The sequence below is a fragment of the Neoarius graeffei genome, chromosome 1, assembly GCF_027579695.1.
Source record: "Neoarius graeffei isolate fNeoGra1 chromosome 1, fNeoGra1.pri, whole genome shotgun sequence".
NCBI classification, from domain to species: domain Eukaryota; kingdom Metazoa; phylum Chordata; class Actinopteri; order Siluriformes; family Ariidae; genus Neoarius; species Neoarius graeffei.
Window position 1 is genome coordinate 96,013,358 of NC_083569.1, and position 21,423 is coordinate 96,034,780.

General features: G+C 42.6%; 1 protein-coding gene, 1 long non-coding RNA gene and 1 other non-coding gene across 3 annotated transcripts in view; 2 read left to right on the forward strand and 1 right to left on the reverse strand.

The window, feature by feature from the left end:
- Nucleotides 1-303: 303 nt before the first annotated feature.
- Nucleotides 304-1,660, reverse strand: LOC132873767 (uncharacterized). The gene is made up of 3 exons (XR_009651602.1): nt 1,574-1,660; nt 422-625; nt 304-337 (listed from the first exon to the last, which is right to left on the reverse strand). It is a non-coding gene; the product is annotated as an uncharacterized LOC132873767 (long non-coding RNA).
- A 2,271-nt stretch (nt 1,661-3,931) lies between these two features.
- Nucleotides 3,932-4,050, forward strand: LOC132896212 (U5 spliceosomal RNA). The gene has a single exon (XR_009655969.1). It is a non-coding gene; the product is annotated as a U5 spliceosomal RNA (small nuclear RNA).
- A 3,437-nt stretch (nt 4,051-7,487) lies between these two features.
- Nucleotides 7,488-21,423, forward strand: part of LOC132885533 (titin-like) — a 978,782-nt gene continuing 964,846 nt past the window's right edge. Inside the window, 3 exon segments of the mRNA XM_060920287.1 lie at nt 7,488-8,164; nt 8,276-8,390; nt 8,838-8,973. Coding sequence (XP_060776270.1) covers nt 7,488-8,164; nt 8,276-8,390; nt 8,838-8,973 — 928 coding nt within the window.

The window sequence follows — 21,423 nt, forward strand, 5'->3', positions numbered from 1 at the left end:
CATCCACACTTCTATTCATCCAAACACAAGCTTTTCCCCACACTTATCAGTGTATTCCACAGTCACTCACTCACTCACACCCACAACTAATTCCACTTACATATCTACATACATACATTCTTACATACATACATACATACATACATACATACATACATACATACATACATACATACATACAGTGCATATTGTAACTTTGCAGGAAAAAAAGTTCAATAGTTTCCTTGTATTTTATGATGCTCATCTATAGCAGAACTTATAGGTCACTCACCTCATATATAAGGCTTTTTCGTGGACGATGGGTGGTGGCCATCGTTGTCGATGAAGATGCAGTGTCCTAGTAAGGAAACACATCAAAATATAAATATAGGTCGCAAGTCAATTATACCGCCATATAAAACATGAAGATTTATTAGCTTACTGATTGCTTTGTCCACATGGGAGCCAGGACAGCTCTTTTGGGAGGACGTGCGTGTGAAGGACTGGCTAGCTGGACAGGCAAGGGTGCTCGGAATGTAGATGTTGTCTCCTCAGCTTTTTGCTTCTGGGGGGTTGAATGAGGAACACCCTCAAAAAAGGTTTCCTCTGGTTCAGGCAGATCATGCTGTGCATCACTTGACTCTTCCTGTATAACACTGACAACACAGACAGATTACAAGTTTACTCTTTTCCAATACCACATAAAGCACTACAACGCTTGTCAGTTTTTACATTTATCAAAGTCAGTAAGTTTTGTCACAAGGCATTATATAGACAGACAGTATCTACATTTTATGCCTCACCAGTGATAAGCCTCCCCCTCCCCCCTGCACCGTCAGTCACTGATCGCACACCTACTGTATATGACAAGAAGTAGGCTACCCTACCAGTACATTGCCATGAACTACACACACACACTAGTTGCCTGAGACTAAAGTTTGCTCAATATTCAGGCTCTGCAGTATGGTGCTGTAGATACACAGCATTTATGGTCAATTGAGGGAAATCTTTTTTTCAACATCATAACGGATCGAGACATCAAAAACACAAACCTCCCCCTCCCTCCTGCACCGTCGGTCACTGATAGCCCATCTACTGTTTACGACAATAGACGTAGGCTACCCCAGTACATTGCCATGAACTACACATAGGGCCTATAGTTGCCTGAGACTAAAGTTTGCTCAATATTCAGGCTTTGCAGTATGATGCTGTAGATACACAGCATTTATGGTCAATTGAGGGGAAAACTTTTTTCAATATCATAACGGATTGAAATGTCAAAAACACAAACCTATCATATGAATGCAACATACAGTACATCATCAGATAACACCGTCAGACAATACAAAAGTACATCGTTAGACAAGCACAAAAACATCACACAAAGTGGCACGGTGAAGTTAGGCTACTTCTTTGTTATACCTTAGCTAAGTTACAGTATGTACCTCAATCAGTAAATTCTTATAGCAAGTCTCAGAGGTGTAATGATTTTGTAGTGAAGTTATCTGTGCTAACCGGACTCACCTACAGTAGGATAGGCTAGCTAGTGTGAATGCCACTTCCAAAAACAATAAGGTGCAAAAAAGACACTTACAATGTTGAGCGATGAGTCACTGCATTGGATGCGTAATTTCTGAATTGATGGTGTTGCCGTGTCATTCAGTCGTTTTCCAGTTGCTGTGTCATCCGCATCTGTGAAATGTTCGGAGCAAACTCTCCAGGTCTTCACAACGTCCAGCGGTGTTGAGGGATCCAACTGTAAAGCAGCTAGCCAAACTTTCCGCCGTTTGTAATAAGTTGGAATGTTGTGAAACATCACGGGACTGTAAACCCTCGGCTTGTTGCCACAACCCGGCACGATGCATGTAATAACCATTGTTTTTTAGCCGCTCAGTTTGGCTCGCAAACAGATGATTCCTCGACTAACCTCTGACTATTACTGACCACAGCACTGATGTTTCCAGTCACATTGGCTGTGTATTGACGGAAGTCAGGAAGGCGGGGGAGAGGGGGGAAACAGGAGTGAAGGTATCAATGCGCTGTCGAAGCGCGCAGAAGGTGTTAGTACGCCTGTCATTATAGTGCGGACTTTCCATAGCATAGAAAATCGCCACGTTTCAATTTGTGTAACTGAACTTTGTTTCATGTCACTGGTCATATAAACCTATGTAAACAGGAAAAACGTGGAAGAGTTTGGTCGCATCTAACTACAGCCCCCAAAAATACCATTGGCCATGCTGAGCCTAGCTACATTGCTAACAGGAGTAACAGCGCGTCTGACTGACTGGGAGGTCGCACAAAGCTCGGAGAGGTACGGATCAGCTCGTCTCAATTCAGAGAAGAACATATTTCATTATGGAAGTACGGTGGACTGTTCCTTTAAGTCGTTCAAATTCTGTAAAGCTGCTTTGTGACAATGTTTATTGTTAAAAGTGCTATACAAATAAACTTGACTTGAAACTTGACATTATAGTAGTGCTAGAAACGGTTACTTTGTTCAAAAAGTAAAGAAAAAAATTTTTTTTTTCTTTGCTTGGCCTGACTTTTCCCCATTTCATGGTTTTCTCTTTGCTTAACAAGCAACTGGATGATGAGTCTGCAGTAATTCTTTCTCCTACTCTTTCATTAGACAGATCACACAACACTCAACTGTTCCTTTTCAAAATTCAACACCCCCCACCCCTTTCTTTATTTTATTTATTTATCTATCAAGAACGCTTGTTGGCCAGATATTTCTCTGCCTGTTTGCAATGGCTAACAAAGCTGTCAAAGTGCAAGAGATTGGCCCGGGCCACCTTACCCTATACCAGCTTTCTGGACCTCGAATAGAGTGTTTTCACCAACATCACCAAAACACGAAAGTTTCAGATGTATGCCACGTTGGAGACATTGATTTTTGTAAATAAACAATGCTTGCATTTCATGCAAAAAAAAAAAATCTCAATTTTTGTAATGGCATTGGTTAAAGAAACTTGCAATAAGAAGACAGAAGCTCCTAGAAAATATGTAGAAGGCCCAGTGTAGGAGCCTGCCATCTGAAGAAACTGCAGTTAATCGACGGCCTGGAACCATACGAAATAGGAGAGGAACTGAGTGAAGACAATGCGTTACTGCCGGCTGTGACATACCCAGACATCATCAACTAATAAATTTTTTCTCCAAGTCCACACACTGCTGAGGATCTGAAGTGTTTCAAGGGACTAGAAGCCGATAACCAGATGTGCTGCAGCTGGGTCAGGGAACGAAAAGCACGGAAATTTAGTGAAAATGTCTGGTGAAAGCAAAGGTGTGTACTGTGTACATGTACAGTGATATACTGTAGATCATGAATGCACATCCCCTGTGGGCCGACCTCAGCTGACAGCAGATGGCTGATTGTGATTTTTAACTTGAGCTTACTCTCAAGAGAACATACAGAGGCACCATCACGGCTAGACAGTAGAAATATGGTGTCATGCTTAATTTTAGGACATTGATCAGAACTTAAAAAAAGTCATACCTGATACAAAGTGAACTGAACACACTCTTATGTTGTGTGGATTTTGTCGGTCAGATCTTGGTTTAGTTTGGCAAGCCAGAGACGATGACACTCCTCTGACAATTTTGTGGTTTCCTCCCCCTGATTTTCGATTATTTTAGGTAATCGGTAGAAGTGCAGATGTTTCTCACGATCTGAGCGATTGTGGCAACCCAAAACTGTGCAGTAATTCACCATTATTTGGTTAGTTTATTGAAAAATTCATGAAGATTGCTTTGCTGTTGATGTGTCCGATGCCTCCAATATGACATGTCCTGTCTACAACTAGTGCCAGCTTGGATTCAGGACTTTTGTTGTAAAATTAAACTGATGTTCCTTTGAAAAAAAACCACTTTAATATGGCCGACTTCCGGCTTGACGACGTCACGTGAAAACACGTGATACAGTGTCACTCGCCTGATCCAGTGTTAAGTGCAGCTCAGGTTTCTCTTCACTGACACGTAAATCTTCCGCCTTTTACTAAAGATTTCCGGGGAGAGGAATGTTAATGAGCTCAACTTATTTTTTGCAGGCTTTGCTCAAATGTTAGAAATATCAAACTTTCTGCATGGAAACACTCCCCTACACACACACACACAGAGGATGTCCCTCTTCAAAAGGATCCAGCTGTTGGGGGTGGAGTCTAGCTGTGTTTACCTTTCTGGAGTTTAATATGTGGAAGTGGTATATTTAAAGTCATTGATTTTAGTGTAGTATTTGTTCTTATTAGCTTATTATTGGAGGCGGCACGGTGGTGTAGTGGTTAGCGCTGTCGCCTCACAGCAAGAAGGTCCTGGGTTCGAGCCCCGGGGCCGGCGAGGGCCTTTCTGTGTGGAGTTTGCATGTTCTCCCCGTGTCCGCGTGGGTTTCCTCCGGGTGCTCCGGTTTCCCCCACAGTCCAAAGACATGCAGGTTAGGTTAACTGGTGACTCTAAATTGACCGTAGGTGTGAATGTGAGTGTGAATGGTTGTCTGTGTCTATGTGTCAGCCCTGTGATGACCTGGCGACTTGTCCAGGGTGTACCCCGCCTTTCGCCCGTAGTCAGCTGGGATAGGCTCCAGCTTGCCTGCGACCCTGTAGAAGGATAAAGCGGCTAGAGATAATGAGATGAGATGAGCTTATTATTGGATACACTCTAAAAAATAATGGGGCCAGTATCGGTTCTTCAGGGCAATGCCATAGAAGAACCTTTTTCAGGGCTTCAAAGAACCGTTCATGCAACAGTTCTTTAAAGAACCATTTAAACCATTTGTTTGAGCAGTGAAGACAGATTTGTGTAAACATAGCCTATGTGCATTGACCAGCAAATGGTAAGAGAATGCCAGGCTCTGAAGAACCATTTCCAGTGTGAAGAACCTTTTGCATAATGTAATGGTTCATCACAGAGTTTTGACTCTCCATAGAACCATCCAGAGATTTGAAGAACCACTGAAGCACCTTTATTTTTTAGAGTATATGGGTTTTTACGAGGTTGTTTTATCAGAGAGATTTTTAGAGCAGGGAGTGGGAATTGGGGCTTGCTTCTTCTGCTCTGCACATCAGCCTGGTATTGTAGTACCCCCAGGAATAGTGCCCTTATTCAAAAAATGAAGAGAAAAAAAAAGCTTCTTTCTAATAGTGGTGTTCCATAGGTATAGAGAATGGATACATAAAGAAACCCATTGAGTTATGTGATGGTTTCGGTCCTGTGTGTGCCTGCCACTACAGGAAACCCAACGAGTAGTGAAGTGTGAAGTAGAGTAGGAGTTGGGACAGTACGGTAGTGAGTAACTTGTCGCTGTTGTTGCCCGATGTTTTGTATCACATAAGGAAACAGTATAGGAACTGTAACGGTAAAGTTAACAGTTTCTCTAGTGTCTGGATAATCAGCATTGGCTTACATGGGCGTCAGTCGTGGGGCTGTTGGCCAATCACAGCCGAGCCGAGGGTTTCGGTCCGGCCCCCTTCTCCCTCTTCATCTGTCAATCAATTAATCAGCCGTGCAAAAATGGAGAAGAAACGCAAGGGAGGAGCACAAAAATTAAGAGAAAAGGCACGCACTACAAGCAGATGCGGCCAAGTGTCAGAAACTGACAAATATATTTTCTGCTGCTGCATCATCTGCACCATCCTCAGCAGCACCTGCAGCTGTCTGGAGGACAACATGACCCGGAGGGGGAGGCGACTCAGGTGGGCGGCTGGAATGTAATCCCTTAGCAAAAAGAAGTTTATTCAAGTGTACTATGAGTATACTTATTTTTTACTAAAACTGAGGAAGTATACTTGAAGTTGACTTTTTGTAAACTATATTTTATATACTTAAGAATAGTATAGTGAAGTATACTTGGCTTATACTGAAAAGTATAAACAAAATCTGAGGACAAAAGTCTAAGAACATTAATACTAAGACTTACACTTATACTTTAATACTAAAACTTATACTTTAGTATACTTTTTACGTTTTTCTGCCACAAAGTACTAATACTTCTTGCTCCAAGTGCATCATAAGGTCAAGTCATTGACTCATGCTTAACATTTAATTTATATATTAATATAATATAATGCTGGAGTTTAAAACTTTACAGTATATAGTATGTGTGCTCAATCTTTATGTACCTTAAAATCATACACAAAAACAGAAAAACTTTTGACTTGACTTTATTGATCAAGAGACCATTATGTTTGCATTTTTACATGCAAATGTGCACTTTTTCCTTTCATTTTCTCCAGTAAGGAAGGACTTGATTTCATAGGTCTTTGTTTTTGAAATGTTTGAAATGTTTGAAAATATATCAAACTTGTTTTCAACATTCTGTCTTGTGATTTTGTAAATGCATCACACTCTTGTGTACATACAGTATGAGTAAACTTTAAGAATACTTTAAGGAGTATATTTCCAGAATATAAATAGTAAGCTTCAAGTAATATGCCAAGCAAACTTAAAGTATAACAAGTAAACTAGTGAAATAACCAACGTTTATAACAGTATACTTAAAGTATACAATAATAAACTAAAAATAGGGACTTGAAGTATATAACTAGTACAATGGCAGTATATCGATAAGTGTACTTGTGGTATACTTTAAGCATATGAGAGGGATATACCAAGTACGTACATTGATAGTATATAGATGAGTGTACTTGTTGTATACTTTAAAGTGTACTTTTGCAAACTTAAAATGAACTTTAAAGTATACTTTTATAAACTTGAAATGTTCCAATTTAGTTCGAAAAAGTATTAAATTTGTATACTTTCTAGTACATGGTCTGTAGTATACTTGCTATACTTATACTGAAGCATACTTAATAAAATTAACTTTTAGTATACTACTTTTTGCTAAGGGATAACATTATTTAGCTAGCTTGCTAACTTTTAGCACAACACATTTAGGCTAGTTTGTAAAAACGTCATTATTGTGTATGGACTACACTAGTACTGCTAGGCCTAGTATACTAACAACATAACATTTTTTTAACCATCTTAGTCCTATTATCAAAAAAAAAAAATATTTTACTGATAGTTTGGTTTAGTGGATTACTAAAACAATACTTACAGTACTAATCTCTTATTTAGACTGAAGATGATCCAGCTACTGCTAGAGGAAGCCAAGCCCAGGAAGTAAGTGCTCTCTCTTCAAAAGTTGATTAGTGATGCAGTGCTATGCATTGCAAATTTTTTTTTTTACAAGGCCAAAACCAGAGGACTTAGATTATTTCTTGAGTCATCATCCCCAGCAGAAGGCAGAGAAGGCTATAGTGCAGAGAGCTTTTTCTTGCAAAGATGGCACAAATAGGAAATGGCTTTCAAACAGTCAAGACAGACAAGCACTCTTCTGCTTCCTTTGTATGGCATTTGCTAAGGCTACAGATAGCAGTTTGTTCATCACTGGCATGACAGACCAGAAACACATACATCAGAGAGTGGAAGAACATGAGAGGAGCAATCTACACAGAGGTTGTGCAGAAGCATATTTCCTTAGGTCCTCAAAATGCAATGTTGAGAACCTTCTCATGGGACATCAGATGTCTCTTTGTAAAGTGCAGGTGCGCAAGAGGCGGCAAGTGTTGGAGCGCATCATAGATGTGGTGAAGCTCATTGAAAAAAGAGGTTTGAGCTACAGGGGGTCACAGTCGGAGACAGCATACATGCTTGATGATGATACAGTGGATCATGGCAACTTCTTGGAAATTGTGTTGCTTTCAAAATATAATGTTTGCCTCAAGGAACACCTCACTCTTTGCATAGAAAAGAGTAAGAAAATACACCAGTCTGGATCCAGAGGTGGTAGAGGTTCTCTAGTTACTTTCCTGTCCAAAACTACCATCAACAACATCATTACAACCATCCAACACATAATGAAGGCCACCATCACAAAACAAATCCAGGAATCTGGTATGTTCTTTGTCCAGATTGATACCACACAGGACATCACAGCCCAAGATCAGTGCTCTGTCGTCATAAGACATGTAACAGACATTGTTCATGAGAGACTTTTTGCTCTAATTAAATGTGAGGCATCCACTGGGCAGTACTTTGTCAAAGTTGTGAGTGAGGTGCTGGCAAACATGAATCTGGATATGAAGCAGTGTATTGGAAACTCAACGGATGGGGTCGCCAACATGCAGGGCCCATATAAAGGCTTCTCCGCACTTCTCTCAGAAAAGTCCCCTCATCAAATCCATGTGTGGTGTTATTCACACATCCTCAACCTAGTTTTAGCAGACACAACACAGTCTGTTTTAGAAAGTGGCTCTCTTTTTTTTTTTTCTCTCATCAATAACATTGCTGTTTTTGTCAGGGAGTCCTACCAGAGGATGTCCATTTGGGAGAAGGAGAGGAAGGACCCTAAACACAGACGTCTTGCTCCAATTGGAGAGACACGCTGGTGGGCAAAAGACAGTGCTTTGACCAAGGTACTTGGAGCTTTTGGAAAGCCAGATGGAGCCCTGTATGTTGATGTCCTTCACACTCTTTCAGCCATCCAAGATGAACAGAACATTAACACCACTACTAGGGTCGATGCACGTGGCTTCATTACAAGGCTGCTGAAGTATGAAACAGTACTCACAGCTCAGCTCTTCCTCCAAATTTTTCAGGTCACCTCACCAGTCTCAAAATATCTAGTAAGGTGATATGTTAACTATTATGGTATGATCATTATTAGTGTGACTTACATGTTCACCAATCTTCACACTATTAAGCAACTATTGCAGACCATTTTAAGTAACTATAAAAACTATTATACAATTGTTCTAATCAAGGCCTCAGGTTAAATTATGTGTCATTATCCCTTCAATAATGTTTACATACATATTTTTTTGTCTCCCACATATATGTGAACATATTTGTTCCACCTTCAGCATCCGCCTCCAGCATCCACCACCTCCAGCGTCCGCCGCGTCATCCACCTCCAGCATCCGCCGCCATCATCCACCTCCATCGTCTGCCTCCAGCATCCGCCGCCATCATCCGTCGCCCTGGCCCCTGAGTGGGCCAGTCAGGTACTAAATTCCTGGGCCACTTTTTTTGCCCCAGTCCGCCCCTGGGCTATGATATAAGAAAATTCTACAACCCAGAAACAGATGGGCGCTCCGCTTTTAGGCAGTGCCTCAATCTATATGTTATCCTTAAAGGCGCAATACCACAAATCACCACCAGAGGTCAGTAATGTTACTCAAAAACTGACAGGAGTCAGAACACTCCCCGCTTGGTATAAATATGTCTACTACTATTTACTCTTTCACCGTGGTGTACCTCATTTTATATTATTATTACTGAGTGTTCCGACTGATTCACAAATCACAACAAAGGAAGAAGGACAAGGACAGAGATTGAAGATCTTAATTAATTTACTTAAAGAAAATAGAAATATTTACAAAATGACTGTATGGCGTGAGTAAGGTAATTAATCAGTAGTGTTAGACAGTGCAGGCATGTGATGATAGTGTAGCATGGAAACCTCACACACACACACACACGGTGGCGTCTCTGTTCAAAAGGATCCAGCTGTTGGGGGTGGAGTCTAGCTGTGTTTACCTTTCTGGATTTTAATATTTGGAAGTGGTATATTTAAAGCCATTACACACAGCAAGTTATCACTTCTCGGGCTTTTGGCTAAGCTCAAGTGTAGTATGTGAGAGTACAAGCAATTAATTTTTCTTTAAAGCTCATCCACTTTTTATGTCTTTGCCACTGTAAGGTGCAGGAGGCATTATGTTTTTGGGTTATCCGTGCGTGCGTCCCGAAACGTTGTGAACACGGTATCTCAAAGATTACTGAAAGGAATTTCACCAAACTTTCACCATTTGTGCGCTTTGGGACAAACATGAACTGGTTAGATTTTGAGGTTGAAAGGTAACAGGTCAAGGTTACTGTGAGGTCAAGTGTCCATCCCCAAATCTTGTGAACGCCATATCTCAAAGACTACTGAAAGTAATTTCACCAAACTTTCACCATTTGTGCGCTTTGGAAAAAAGATGAAATTATTAGATTTTGAGATCAAAAGGTCTAAGGTTAAGGTCACTGTGAGGTCAAATGTCTGTCCAAAAACCTTGTGAACACAATATCTCCAAGGCAAATGAAAGGAGTTTCACCAAACTTTCACCATTTGTGCATTTGGGGACAAAGATAAACTGATTAGACATTTTGATCTCAAAATCTAAGGCAGCTGGGCCATAGAAGGTTCACGCTGCACGCTGCATGCTGCACACTACACGCTACACGCGTGTAAAGAAAAGTGGACAAACGTTGCATGACTTGCTCTGGGCCATAGAACGGCGTTCACGTTGCACGCTGCACACTTCACGCGTGAAGCGTGAAATGAACATGCACACTTTTTTCTAGGCGTGAAGATGGAAATTCCAGTCAATGCATGCGGTCACCGCCGCGCCAGCCAATCAGAACGGGTCTAGGGAGATAACTCTGTGCTTTCAGTGGAAAACTTCAGAAAAAATATAATTGAATGGTATAATTGAAAAATAGTTCTTCATCGGGATTGTCAAGCAGATTATAGAATGTTCGGTGAAATTCACCACGGGTTTCTCTCAGAAGGAAGTGTTCTCGGCTCCAAATTCTGTTCCTTTTTCTCTTCCTCTGTCTCAGTAAAAGCAGAATGAGGCAATCATCGTCATCCGAAGAGTCCATATTGTTGGTTACTCGGTCAAAGTAGAACAGACGCAACACGTGAACATCCAAGCATGAAGTTTAATGGCCCAGGGTCCGGTTCTTCACGTGAACGTGTAGCGTGTAGCGTGCAGCATGCAGCGTGCAGCGTGAACCTTCTATGGCCCAGCTGCCTAAGGTCAAGGTCACTGTGAGGTCAAATGTCTGTCCGAAAAACTTGTGAACACAATATCTCCAAGGCTAATACAAGTAATTTCACCACACTTTCAGCATTTGTGCATTTGGAGACAAAGATGAACTGATTAGATTTTGAGATCAAAAGGGCAAAGTTAAAGATCACTGTGAGGTCAAATGTCTGTTCAAAAACCTTGTGAACACAATATCTCAAAGGCTAATAAAAGGAATTTCACCACACTTTCAGCATTTGTGCACCTGGGGACAAAGATGAAATGATTAGAATATGAAGGCCAAAGTTCAAGGTTACTTTGAGGTCACATGTCTGCCCCAAAACCTTGTGAACAACAAAATATTATCTGTTCTTGTAAACTTCAAGGTCAGGTTGCATATCATAATTTGCATAATAACACTAAGTACCAAGTTGACATTAACTTAATCACAACTTCATAAGGCGCGTAGTCTACCAGGCGGAGGCATCCCTATTGACACCGTTGGCGTCGAGTTCTATCTAGTTGTTTTTTTTTTTTAATCACTGATTTGACTTCATGCTAACTTTGGAAAGTCTCCCTTTCATTACTTAGAAGATTCCTATATTACTTAACAGAAGAAATGACTCATACACAGCGAAAACAGATCAGGAAATTAGGCCTGTTATATTCAATCTGCTTCGGAAGAAATACTGACTGACATTTTGATTCACAGTCTCATATCAGTCATTTGCGATCTGATTTACATTAAAACTAGATAGAACTCGATGCCTCCGCCTGGTAGACTACACGCCTTATGAAGTTGTGATTAAGTTAATGTCAACTTGGTATTTAGTGTTATTATGCAAATTATGATATACCACCTGACCTTGAAGTTTACAAGAACAGATAATATTTTGTTGTTCACAAGGTTTTGGGGCAGACATGTGACCTTGACCTTTGGCCTTCATATCCTAATCATTTCATCTTTGTCCCCAGGTGCACAAATGCTGAAAGTGTGGTGAAAGGTTCCAAGATGGCGGCGCGCACACACGCAGCGGCTCCTCTCTGTCCTGACAGAACAGTGTTTTCATGTTTTTTGTGTTTTAAAACAGTGTGTATCTGTTCGTCTTCATCGCGTCCATTAGTCTCAAGGCACACATACTCCCGTGAGTTTCTGCTCGACAGCCGCAGAACTATATTCACGGATATAAATCCAGCGGACGCGGAAGTGCTATGCGGCTACGGTTTGCTCCGGAGGCTTGCTCAATCACTGACCCCCACTCCTGCATCCAGCCCACAGTGGAGGTGCCACAGGTGGAACATGCGGAAGCAGAAGAGAGGCAAACGCGGAGGTATCTGGGCTAGACTAGCGGCTAGCCCCTCACCGGCCGGCTATCCCTACCATCACTCTGGCCAACGTATGCTCGCTGGACAACAAGCTGGATTATGTCCACCTGCTCCGCTCATCTTTTAAGTCTGTGAGTGAGTTCTGTGTCCTTGTGTTTGTGGAAACATGGCTTAACGACAGCGTCCCGGACTGTGCCATTCAGCTAGCCCGGCTAACATGCTACCGGTCATACAGAGCGCTAGTCGAGGGGGGGGGGGGGGAAGTCTCACGGCGGAGGACTCTGTGTTTACATTAGTGATGCCTGGTGTTGTGATGCTGTCGTGGTCTGCAAACACTGCTCACCACTGGTGGAGTTTATGATTATTAAGTGCTGGCCATTCTATCTGCTGAGGGAATTTACAGCCATATTGCTGGTAGCATTATACATCCCTCCCGGCTCCAATAACAACAGGAGTGAAGCACTGAATGAACTCTATCAGCACATCAGTGAGCAGCAGACAGCCCACCCAGATGCTTTCCTCATCCTGGCTGGGGATTTCAATCATGCAAACCCCAAGAGCGTGTTTCCAAAACTCTATGGACATATCAACTTTCCCCCACGTGGAAACAATACTCTGGACAATGTTTACACCATGCATAAAGATGCCCACAAAGCCCTACTCCTCCCCCACCTTGGGGCCTCAGATCACTCCACTGTTATCCTAATGTCAGCATACAGGCCGCTGGTTAAAGTCACCAAACCAGCTACAAAACAGATATGTGTGTGGCCAGGGGGGTCCTCAGAGGCACTCCAGGACTGTTTTTCCACCATTGACTGGAGCATGTTCAGACAGGTGGCCACCTACAGCAACATCACAGATCTCCAGGAGTACACGGAGACCATCACTGCCTACATGAGGAAGTGCATGAACGATGTTACGGTCACCAGAACCATCTCCATTCGGGCCAGTCAAAAGCCATGGCTGACAGGGGAAGTCCACAGGCTCCTGTGGGCTCAGAACGCTGCCTTCAGAGATGGAGACGAGGTGGGCCTGAAGACAGCTAGGGCCAATCTATCACGAGGCATCAGAGTGGCCAAGAGACAGTATTCCAGGTACATTGCTGGCCATTTCAACGACAGCAGAGACACCAGGAACCTGTGGCGGGGGATTCAGACCATCACAGACTACAAGCCCTCGCCGCAGACCTGTGACAACTCCACGTCTCTGCTGAATCAGTTGAACGACTTCTTCGCTCGCTTTGAGGCGGACAACAGCACCACGGCACAGAAGACCCCACCACCTCCCGGCGACCAGGTGTTGACGCTGTCCCCACACAGCGTGAGGAGAGCTCTCAGGACGACAAATGCATGAAAAGCCCCGGGTTCTGATAACATTCCTGGTCGTGTCCTGAGAGACTGTGCCGAGGAGCTCACAGATGTCTTTACAGACATCTTCAACATCTTGTTGAGCCAGGCTGTTGATCCCACGTACCTCAAAACCACCACCATCATCCCGGTCCCAAAGAAGCCATCTCCCTCCTGCTTCAATGACTACTGCCCTGTCACACTCATTCCCATCCTCATGAAGTGGTTCGAGCGGCTAGTCATGCAGCATATCAAGTCTGCCCCCCCCCCCCCCCCGCCCTGGACCCTTTCCAGTTTGCATATCAGTCCAACCGTTCAACCGATGATGCCATCTCCACTGCCCTCCACTCAGCCCTCACCCACCTGGAGACAAAAGACTCGTATGTCAGAATGCTGTTCATAGACTTTAGCTCAGCATTCAACACAATCATTCCTCAGCAGCTCATTCATAAATTGGACCAGCTGGGACTCAACACCTCCCTGTGCAACTGGCTGCTGGACTTCCTGACAGGGAGACCACAGGCTGTATGGGTCGACAGCAACTCCTCCAGCACCATCACATTGAACACGGGGGCCCCCCAAGGATGTGTGCTAAGCCCCCTCCTCTTCATTCTGCTGACCCACGACTGCGCACCAACATCCAACTCTAATCTCTTCATTAAGTTTGCGGATGACACGACTGTGGTGGGTCTCATCAACAGTGGCGATGAGACAATCTACAGGAGTGAGGTGAGCGGCTTGGCCATGTGGTGCAAGGACAACAATCTCTGTCTGAACGTGAAGAAGATGAAGGAGATTGTTGTGGACTTCAGGAGAGAGCACACCCAGCATGCTCCACTATCTATTGATGGTGCTGCAGTGGAGAGGGTGGGCAGCACCAAGTTTCTGGGTGTGCACATCTTTGAAGACCTGTCCTGGAGCACCGCATCACTGGCCAAAAAAAGCCCAACAGCGTCTGTACTTCCTCCACAAACTGAGGAGAGCAAGAGCCCCGCCCCCATCATGCACACTTTCTACAAAGGCACCATCAAGAACATCCTGACCAGCTGCATCACCATGTGGTACAGCGCCTGCACCGTGTCCTGCTGCAAGACTCTGCAGCGCATCATGAGAGCAGCTGAGAGGATCATTGGTGTCTCTCTTCCTTCTCTATCGGATATCTATAACTCCCGCCTCACCTGCAAAGCCATCAGAATTGCAGGTGACCCCACCCACCCATCTCACAACCTCTTCAGTCTGCTGCCGTCAGGGAGGAGACTGCGGAGTCTCCGGGCCAAAACCAGCAGGCTCAAGAACAGTTTCTTTCACCAGGCGGTCAGGAGGCTCAACTCTCTCCCTGTTCTGCCCCTCCTCCCCCCTCTGCCCCCTGCCGCAGATTCTGCTCGCACACCCCACTGCCCCACCTTTAGCATCTGACATGTCATCCTCACAGTTCCCCCCCAACCCCCCCCCCCCCCCCACACACACACACACACACATACATCTCAACGTTCATTAACACACTGAACTCAGGGACCGCACATCTCACTTTACCTCGCTCATTTGCACTATTCTGCACTACCTCACCTTAACAGCTGCTAGTTTGTTTATACTGCTTATTTCATGTTTACCTGCTATACCTCAAGTGCCCTTGACTGTTTATTTGCACCAATTTACGTGTGTGTGTGTATATATATATATATATATATATATATATATATGGGCGGCACGGTGGTGTAGTGGTTAGCGCTGTTGCCTCACAGCAAGAAGGTCCTGGGTTCGAGCCCCGGGGCCGGTGAGGGCCTTTCTGTGTGGAGTTTGCATGTTCTCCCCGTGTCTGCGTGGGTTTCCTCCGGGTGCTCCGGTTTCCCCCACAGTCCAAAGACATGCAGGTTAGGTTAACTGGTGACTCTAAATTGACCGTAGGTGTGAATGTGAGTGTGAATGGTTGTCTGTGTCTATGTGTCAGCCCTGTGATGACCTGGCGACTTGTCCAGGGTGTACCCCGCCTTTCGCCCGTAGTCAGCTGGGATAGGCTCCAGCTTGCCTGCGACCCTGTAGAAGGATAAAGCGGCTAGAGATAATGAGATGAGATGATATATATATATATATATATATATATGTGTGTGTGTGTGTATATATATATATATGTATGTGTGTATATAGTATATATGTATGTGTGTGTGTGTATGTATATATATATATATATATATATATATATATATAGTGTGTGTGTGTGTGTGTGTGTTATCTAGTGTTTATACTGTTTATATTGTCTGTTTGAGTGTTTAGTCTATGTCTAGTTCTTATCTAGAGTGTTTATACTGTTTATATTGTTTGTTTGTTTTTTAAATTATTCTATTTTTATTTATTGCATTGCCTGTTTGCACCGTGGGTCAGAGAGGACTGAAATTTCATCTGTGCTGTATGTCGAGCATGTAGCCTATAGCATATGACAATAAAGTTGACTTGACTTGACTTGAAATTCCTTTTATTAGCCTTTGAGATATTGTGTTCACAAGGTTTTTGAACAGACATTTGACCTCACAGTGATCTTGACCTTTGCCCTTTTGATCTCAAAATCTAATCAGTTCATCTTTGTCTCCAAATGCACAAATGCTGACTTAGTGTGGTGAAATTACTTGTATTAGCCTTGGAGATATTGTGTTCACAAGGTTTGGGGATGGACATTTGACCTCACAGTAACCTTGACGTGTGACCTTTTAACCTCAAAATCTAATCAGTTCATCTTTGTCCCAAAGCTCACAAATGGTGAAAGTTTGGTGAAATTTCATTAGCCTTTGAGATATCATGTTCACAAGGTTTTGGGACGGACGCATGGATGCACGGACAGACGGACAACCCGAAAACATAATGCCTCCTGCACCTTAAGCTGGCGGAGACATAAAAATACTAACCAGAACTTCATATCTTTTATAAAGAATGTTGTGATGAATTCACATTCTGATATAAAGAGATTATCTTTCTGTCTTTTATCTATTCTTCAGCAAATATGTGAGTTTCACTTCCAGTTAATAGCAGTTAAAAGATGAAATATTCTTGTGGTTTGCTTTCTATTCTAGTTGAGCTGTGTGGTTTTAACCAGTGAGAAACGAGGAAATGCTCTGTGCTTCACATTCTCAGGAAAGTCAAAATTAAAAGAGTCACACATGCATGTTCCTACCACTGCTGGTTTCTGTGGCATGGCTTTCAGCACAAACACATCAGCACTCAATGAGATGAGCTCATAATGAAAGGTGAACATTATGTTAGATGTCACTTTCACATCTATAGCATCTTATCTCACTGATGATGCATTACTTTGTGCCACCAATATGCATCTCAACAGAGAGAAATCGGAGAGGAAATAACTCGAAATGTGTCCATACCATCCACGGGCAGTAAGTAGAATTAATCAGAAACTGAAGCCCAATAACACAAAAGCTTTGAGTCCAGTGCTGTGCTCACCTGACCTGGATATTTTGAGTGAAAATTGTTAACAGTAATCAAGATGCAAAAAGGAGGAAAATCCTGAGACTCACTGGAGGTTCGGTGCCACGAGTGCTTTACTAGTGCAATAGTGAGCCTTAGTTCCCTGTTTCTGTGAAAATCTGTTTTTGTGTGTTGTACCTGCCTTTTTATTTGGAGTATGGATCTGCTTACTTTGATATTGTCTTCCTGTACTCTGACCTCTGTTTTTAATTATGGTGAAGATCATTGGTTTGCCCTGAATAAAGGACACACTGAGTTTATTCACTTGTGTCCTGTCTGACAGCAACATTCACACCATCAGACTGTGAATGAAACGATATATTTGCTCCTTTGGAGAAAGTTAATAATTCACATCACTCATTTCAGGCCTTTTATTCACAGCTCTAACAGGAAAACTGATGATCTTCTTAAACTTCAGGCTCAAAAAACACATCACACCTAAATGTTCCTTACTGCTGACCAGTTACTGTTATTACTGACAGCAACACCAAGACTTTTTAGTCTGAAGTACAGAAACCACAACAGCTCTCTCTCTCTCTCTGGGCGTGTGTGTGTGTGTGTGTATACTTCCTCTTTCAGTACTTATTGTGTTATTCCCCCATTATATTTCAGTATGTGGAGAGATACTTCTTATACCATTGCTATCTCATCTCATCTCATTATCTCTAGCCGCTTTATCCTTCTACAGGGTCGCAGGCAAGCTGGAGCCTATCCCAGCTGACTATGGGCGAAAGGCGGGGTACACCCTGGACAAATTGCCAGGTCATCACAGGGCTGACACATAGACACAGACAACCATTCACACTCACATTCACACCTACGGTCAATTTAGAGTCACCAGTTAACCTAACCTGCATGTCTTTGGACTGTGCGGGAAACCGGAGCACCCGGAGGAAACCCACGCGGACACGGGGAGAACATGCAAACTCCGCACAGAAAGGCCCTCGCCGGCCCCGGGGCTCGAACCCGGACCTTCTTGCTGTGAGGCGACAGTGCTAACCACTACACCACCGTGCCGCCCTAATACGGATCATGAGTGGTGAAAATATTGTGTTGATGGAGAAAATGTGTTGCATGTAATCTCATCTCATTATCTCTAGCCGCTTTATCCTTCTACAGGGTCGCAGGCAAGCTGGAGCCTATCCCAGCTGACTACGGGCGAAAGGCGGGGTACACCCTGGACAAGTCACCAGGTCATCACAGGGCTGTGTTGCATGTAATGAATCCTCATAATGGCATCCCCCCCTCCACCCCCCCGATTGGTGTTAAAGAACACAGGAAGTTTCAAGTCTTTAACACAGATGCTACACGTTTATTCAGTCATTCAGTCAGTCATCAGAAGGGCAGGATGGAGCTCCGTCCACTCTGTGTGATGCTCTGTGAGTAAATGTTCTCTGTGTGTCTTCATTACACTGATTGGTGGTGAATTAAGTTTTGAATTAACAGGCTGAGAGTCCTGTCATCAGGTTCTGTGTGATTATTTCATTTGTCTGTAGCTAAGGTTTGATACTGAATTTCACATGAACAGTGCATTCTGCTGTTTTGTGGTGCATTTAAATCTGACCCAATTTATTTTATACTTTATTCTACATTTATTTGGAGAGATTTTCTGCATTTTATCATCTGTAAAGTGCAGAAAGTTGCTCTTGTAGATACACTATAAAACTCTGCAGGTCGTAGCCTCAGGCAGGAGACTGTGCCAAGCAGACAGGAAATCAAGTGACTGAGTTTATAAATGTGAGATATTTATATTCATCGAGAAATGGCACCGTCTTCAACATCAGATCAGAACAGATGCTGATTTGAATAAATCTATTGGGGGATTTAAGATCATTAGAGTCTATCGGGCACAGACTGATTTTAATTGTTTTAAATAAAACTTCAGCTCTGCACTACACATGAGTGCAGTCTTACATTATCAGAGCTTTATATTAAAGTTTGCTCACGTTTTTTTTTTTTGGAAACTTCAAGTGTTAAAGCAGACACTCTGAAAGAGGAACAATTGTTTATAGCAGCTATAGCATCAGCAGTAACAGGAACTAAACTGAAAAGTTAGAAAAGTTGAAAAGTACAGCATGCAGTTCATGAATAAACTTCGACTTGTAATTGATGGTAAATTAGTCTGGTATAAGAGGAATTAAACTCTCCAAGACAGAGAGTACAGTAATTGAAAATAATCTACTTTGGGATGGTAACAGTACACCTGCGTCACACTGGGCCACATCACACCACCCTATTGTTCATTATTTTCCTCCATCAGCAAACCCCAACTGTTTTATCCCTTAATTAAACTGTCATTTCTGTTTCTCTCCCGAACTTTAGTGCTGACTGGATTCATCCACTGGACACAAACAGGTGATTTATCTACATTTCATTTATTGCAGTTTTTTTTTTTTATTTGCCACGCAAATTTACTCCTCACTGTCTGTAGAGAGAGTATGCCACTGCTTCCTCTTTGACAGCAGAACCAATTTTGCTCTCTTGGCCTCCTGGCCATCGATGGCTGTGGCCTAACAGTGAGTTTGAGATTCAAACTGACAATCTCCTGATGACAGGGCAAACATTGTTTTTGTGGTGAGACTCTGTTGCACATCATGCTCATGCTCACGGAAGCCACGAAAACACAAGAGCATGTTGGGTAACAGACTCGCACAACAGAGAAGGGTATTTTGGTTGAAGCCAGACAGCAGCAGGAGCAGTGATGACATGCGCTATTTTAATTATTAAAGGCATGATCTATTATTAACCAATCTTAATGTATTAATAACATTCAATAAACTTCATGGCAGTTTCAATGAAATTAGATAAAAAATAAGATTATAGTAATATAGGGAATATAGTAATAAGGGAAATTACATTTTATCTGATAAAACCAGGCCTACTGTTCTATTTTCTCCTGCAATGAACAGTGGGACCTTATCGACTGTCACCTTGATTATCCCTGAGCTCAGTGTAGTGAGAGCTTCTAAACAATAATGGGGAAAATGCATGATCCTGATTGGTTAATCCTGTTTCTCACCAGCTGTAACATGTATGTAAATTGATTACACAAACTAAAGGATGTGTTCATTTGCTTATTTGTGATTTGATAAATATGCAAATCGAATGATGTCATTGACTTTTAATGAACACCATTATCGTACACGTTGCATATAACGTGTTGCATTTGTGTTGTGCTAAATATCCATGAGTATTTGGATCAGCATGGTTTACTTATATTCCAAGTCACTGTTTGCAGAGAGGGAGCTTTTCCTTCTTACCTATGAAGAGCTTTAATGGGCTTTCAAATGCAAGAAAATCTCTGATTGATTCAAATGGTTGTTTTTGATAAGCATTGAGGCTTCCTCTGTTACTACTTTTCGTTATGGACAGTGAAAATGAGTTCAAGTTCAAGTCAACTTTATTATCAATAATGCCATGTGCAGGACATACAGAGAATTGAAATTGCGTTTCCCTCTTATCCACGGTGCAAACAGTAATAAACATGAAATATAAAATATAGGTAAAAGATGTAAACTTAAAAAAAACGTCTATATACACACACACACACACACACACACACACACAAGTTAAAGCTATCTAAGAAAAGACAGTGGCAATCCAGAAAGTATAGATATGGCAAATGTGGCAGTGTGAACAGAATTAACAGTATAAATTTAAATGTGACGAATGACAATATAAACAGAATGAACAACGCAAACGGGAACAGCAGTCTGACAGTATAGTAGGGCAATATAGCATGATATAAACAGAATTATCAGTATAAATATAAATATAGCAGTATGAGCAGAATTTACAGTGTAAGTATAAATATGGCAGATGTGACCGTATAAACAGTATGGACCCTTTTCACGTGACGTCACGACAAACGCGGCCGCCATTTTGGACATGTACTACCAGTAGTTTACCACAGCCAACATTGAGGAACAGCAGAAAAGAAAGTGTTAATTTTCAGCAAGACTTCCATCATGCCACTATATTGTTGTGCACCTGGATGTAGTAACCATCAACAAACAAGGCAAGGTTTATCATTTTATCGGATCCCGATGGAGAAGATGGATAGCGGCCATTAACAGATTGGCAGCCCTCGGCATACCAGCGCTTGTGTAGTGACCACTTTGTTGGAGGTAAGACGAATAAAATTAGCCAGAAAAGGCATTACATTGCTGTTAACATTCTGTGGCGGCGAGTGTGTAACCAAATAGGCTAAAATAACCCATTGTAACCTCTTTGTTCTTCTGTAGTAGCTATTAGCTAACGACATTAGCTAGCGTTGTGTTCCTTTGCTGTTGGTAGACTGTAGGACAGATCAGAGGCAGTGTCCTACAAACAGCGCTTAATTTGAGGGGGAGCAAGCCGGAGCGCGCTCCGGAACCTCGGGCGTTGGCTCCGGCAGCTATTTACACTGGATCCAGTGATCCGACACCTCTCTTGACTATGTAACAAAAAAAAAACGATTGTCTTTAGGCTTGCCATCCTTCCACTTGCGAGTGGTAAGTGATCTGCGCTGGGAT